Genomic DNA, 4,025 nt, shown 5'->3' with positions numbered 1-4,025 from the left:
TTATCCAGATTGTAGAAGAAGAGACCAAGAAAGAGCTAGAGGAGAACAAGCGGTCCCTTGCCGCCCTGGATGCGCTCAACACTGACGATGAAAATGATGAGGANGAGTACGAGGCGTGGAAAGTCCGCGAGCTCAAAAGAATCAAGCGGGAGAGAGAAGACCGAGAAGCGTGAGTAAAGGGTGGGCGTAGGCTCAGGGCCTCGAATGGCACTGGTCCATCTGTGAACAGCTAAGACCCCTTTAGAAACATTACTGTTTTCTCGTGCTGTGACTCAGAATGGAGTCGCTTGAAACAACAGGTCTGTGATTTTTCTCTGGTGTGTGGGACGGTTGATGGTTGCTTGCACACTAGATGCCTAATCTCTCTTTAGCTTCCAGTTTTTTTCATGCTGCACCTCTACTCAGAGGTAGACACCAGCAAGGACTCCTGAGTCCTGGGTGGCAGAACTCATATGTCACTTTTGTGACATGTTTATTAGTCAGATGGAGCCACAGGGCAGCCCAGGAGTAAGGTGTGGAGAAGCAGATTCTATGTGTAGGAGAGCAGAGCTGGGAACAAAAGCAAGTTCATGTCTGAACTGCTAGCCCACCAAGTGAAGCCATCACTCCATGACTGTCTCTATGTTGTAGTTTCTGCTGTTCTTAGTCTGGGGTTTTGTATTCGATTTTTCCTTCCTTTGAGGCAGAGTTCTTCACTTCCTAGACCTCACTGTGTAGCCCATGCTGACCTCAAACTCACAGGGATTCACCTGCCTCTGCCCCTTTGTCCCTCTGCCTCTGCCTCCTGAGTGCTGGACTCAAAAGGTTTTGCCTCCATGCCAGACTTGAGTTTTTCTAATTGTGTGTATATGTGTGCACATGTGAATGGGTGTCAGCGTAGGTGCCTGTGGGATCCAGAGCTGGGCATCCCATCCCTGATAGCTGGACTTTTTCTTTGACATTATTTTTGTTGTTGTATATTAAGACAGTGTTCGATATAGCCCATACTCAACTCCCACTTCTGTTATGTAGCCAGGGGTGACACTGAGCCTCTGTTTCTCTGACTGCCTGCTGAGGGCCACCTATAAGCATGTCTGGCCCACTTGTCAAAAGGGCAGCTCAGAGAGGACATAAGGATCGGTGACGGGGGAAGGGGAGTCTCTCAGCTCCGACTGACTAGCAATCAGGTGCTTCTTTCCTTCTGCAGGTTTCACCAAATACAGACTACTATTATACAGATTGTTTGATGTTTCATTACATGTCCCTGCTTACAAGTTCAGTCAGAACTAGAATAGAAAGCACAAGTAGAACAGATTTTATTTTCATTATCAGCTCTATGACTCCAACTTAAANAATCTAAAGAATGTCTCCTCCAAAGCAAACACGCTAATTATATGACAGCCTGCTTGTGGACTGGCAGTGCTTGCAGATTTAAAGCACTCCAGACAAACAGAAAATATCTGAACCAGTCTTTTTATGAGTTAGCAAATGCTAATACCTAACGCATTATATCGTTGCATCACCTATGCTAAAAGGGAAGAAAAGTAATCATTTACTGAGTTGTATTCTCCAGTGGTGTACCCTGTGTAACCCCCTATCTTTAAACTACACTTTCAGGGAGCTCTAAATATAATATAAAAGGAGGCCTTGAACCTGTAACTATTCTCCTGGCCAGTCAGAGTTTGTCAGTTGTCTCTGTTTGCCCTGTACCAGTTACACTGTTTGAGTTGATTAGTGATAGATACCNCAAGAAGATTCATGAAGTAATGACCTCATTTANGAATTCTTATTGCTGCTTGACTGTGTTTGATGATCTCTAGGACAAGTTTGTAAGACTTTTTCTAGAAAGACTCAACCATAATTCTCAGGAAATGACATACAATGAATCCCAGTGAAGAAAGCCNCCAAGAATGCAAAGTGCAGAGACCATACCCAAAAGTGAGAGACAGAATGACAGCAAATACAGCATTTGGGTCAGCTTTGCTGGCACTGTGTGCCGGATTCATGACTTTTGCCCTTTCCAGTGGCTATGACTNTGCCACCCATGTTTCNGTGATGCAAGGGAGAGGAACCAGGGCTTCAAGCACCCTGTGCAAGCACTGCAGCACTGAGCCATGTCCCCAACCCTTGTGTTAAATGTCAGTGTAAAATTAGACATACACATATTTTTTTCTGAGAAAGAAGATGTGACTTCCCTTTTCCCCAGCCTAAGGTTTAAACCCTGCTATACGTAATGCTGATAATCCTTAATTTGTGACAGGATAGTATGCTTATGAAGGATTATAAGCAGAGTCTTACCAGTTATCTTGAATTCATTCTCATTTTGTTTTAAAAGCTAAGATACTTGAAGGAAGACAGAATTAGTATTGTAGAATCATTTAGTAACAATATGTCTGAACACCAAAAAGGCTAGAATCAACATTGGAANACTTGTAGTCCTTCCTGTTCTGGCATACATGATACTGAAGTCCAACTCATGTTTTCTTTGCTAGGACTCCTGACCTTGATTTCTAGTAAGCAGTGACTAGAACTAAAGATGTAGTTGGCTGTAGCGGCATGAGTCTATCTATAATACTACAGTTGGAGATGAGACATGAGGTTGAGACTTGCAGGCCTGCCACATATCAGATCTGCTATGAATGATGAAGTGAGTGAGTGAGTGAGTGAATGAATGAAATGTGAAAAGGTGTGTAATGGCTGAAATGAGATGGACCATTATATAGTCTGTCTGAATGTGGAAAACACTCGTACTTCTGNTCTCTGGACAGGCTTGAAAAGGAGAAAGCAGAAATTGAACGCATGAGAAACCTGACTGAGGAAGAAAGGCGGGCAGAACTTCGGGCAAATGGCAAAGTCATTACCAACAAAGCTGTTAAAGGCAAATACAAGTTTCTACAGAAGTATTATCACCGAGGTGCCTTCTTCATGGTAAGTGCAAGGNGGGTCAGACAACTNGNCGCTAGGAATAACTTAGAGGCACCTCTAAGGTGCATGTGCAGACTAAGATGTGGGCAACTAAGTTACCAAACAGAAGCCCCAGTACACACTTTACCTAGCAGGTTACTGTTTTGTGTTGGGTCACATTTGTAGCTGACCNAGAGTAAATACCATTGGCATTGCTTTTGCTTTTGGCCTGAGAAGAACTTAAACATAGCAGAAAGCATTATCAAGGAAGCAGAGAGAACCAACAGCTGCCTTGTTTTAAAGTCAGCTCTCAGACAGAGATGGTGAATGGCACTGAGGTCCTGAGGCTGTGACCTCTATACCCAATAGCTAGGTCCTNTAACNTCTCAGAAATCATGTCACAGCCAAACATATTTTACTTAAATGACAACCAAGCTCTCCTCATCTGGAAAAGGAGTAGAATTAAAGAACTTTTGAGATTAAATTATTTTCAGAAAAGAGAAAAGTCATAATTCACAAACCTGTTAATCTAGGCCAAGCATGGTGGTACATGCCTCTGTTATCAGCAGAGGCAGAAGCTGGANGATCTCTGTGAGTCTGAGGCCAGCATGGTCTACAAAGTGAGTTGTAGAAAGGCCAGTGCGACATCGTAAGGCCCTGTAGCAAACAAAAACCCCTGTTAAATTGTGCTACATTCACATGGAGGGTGAAAACAATGTNCACAGCTATGTTACAGTCCTGGCTCTTAGAATATCAAGAGTTTAAGACTACCCTCCTCTGCTGGAACCTGTTCATTGTCTCATCCTCTCAGTGGGCCAAGGCAGAAAGGAAGCAGTTTCTTGGCCTGCTTAAGATACAGCTCGAGTATAAATGTGCAGTTAACAGAGAAGCATGAGAGTACTGTGAGGGTTTTGAAAGGCAGATGTATCTTGTTGTCAAAGATTGAAAGAGTCACATGGAACTAGGATTATACTATTGGCAGAACACTTGTGTAGAATGTACAGATATTCAATCCCTGGTACCACAAAACAGGGTAATGCATANGTGTAATCCCAGCTCTATGGAGGCAGAAAAAGGAGAATTGGGAGTCCAAAGTGCCAAGGTTTTTTTATCAGGTCCCACCAAAGTCTAGGCTAGGTGAG

At 43.4% G+C, this 4,025-nt stretch overlaps 1 protein-coding gene across 1 annotated transcript in view; it reads left to right on the top strand.

The window, feature by feature from the left end:
- Positions 1 to 3,090, top strand: part of Mfap1 (microfibril associated protein 1) — a 46,458-nt gene extending 43,368 nt beyond the window's left edge. The window contains exons 3-4 of the mRNA XM_029535748.1: positions 9 to 169; positions 2,748 to 3,090. Coding sequence (XP_029391608.1) covers positions 9 to 169; positions 2,748 to 3,069 — 483 coding nt within the window. The 3' untranslated portion in view covers positions 3,070 to 3,090. The remainder of the gene's footprint in view (positions 1 to 8; positions 170 to 2,747) is intronic.
- Positions 3,091 to 4,025: the final 935 nt, after the last annotated feature.

The sequence above is a fragment of the Mus pahari genome, chromosome 3, assembly GCF_900095145.1.
Source record: "Mus pahari chromosome 3, PAHARI_EIJ_v1.1, whole genome shotgun sequence".
Lineage (NCBI taxonomy): Eukaryota > Metazoa > Chordata > Mammalia > Rodentia > Muridae > Mus > Mus pahari.
This window is presented reverse-complemented; position numbering and strand designations above follow the sequence as displayed.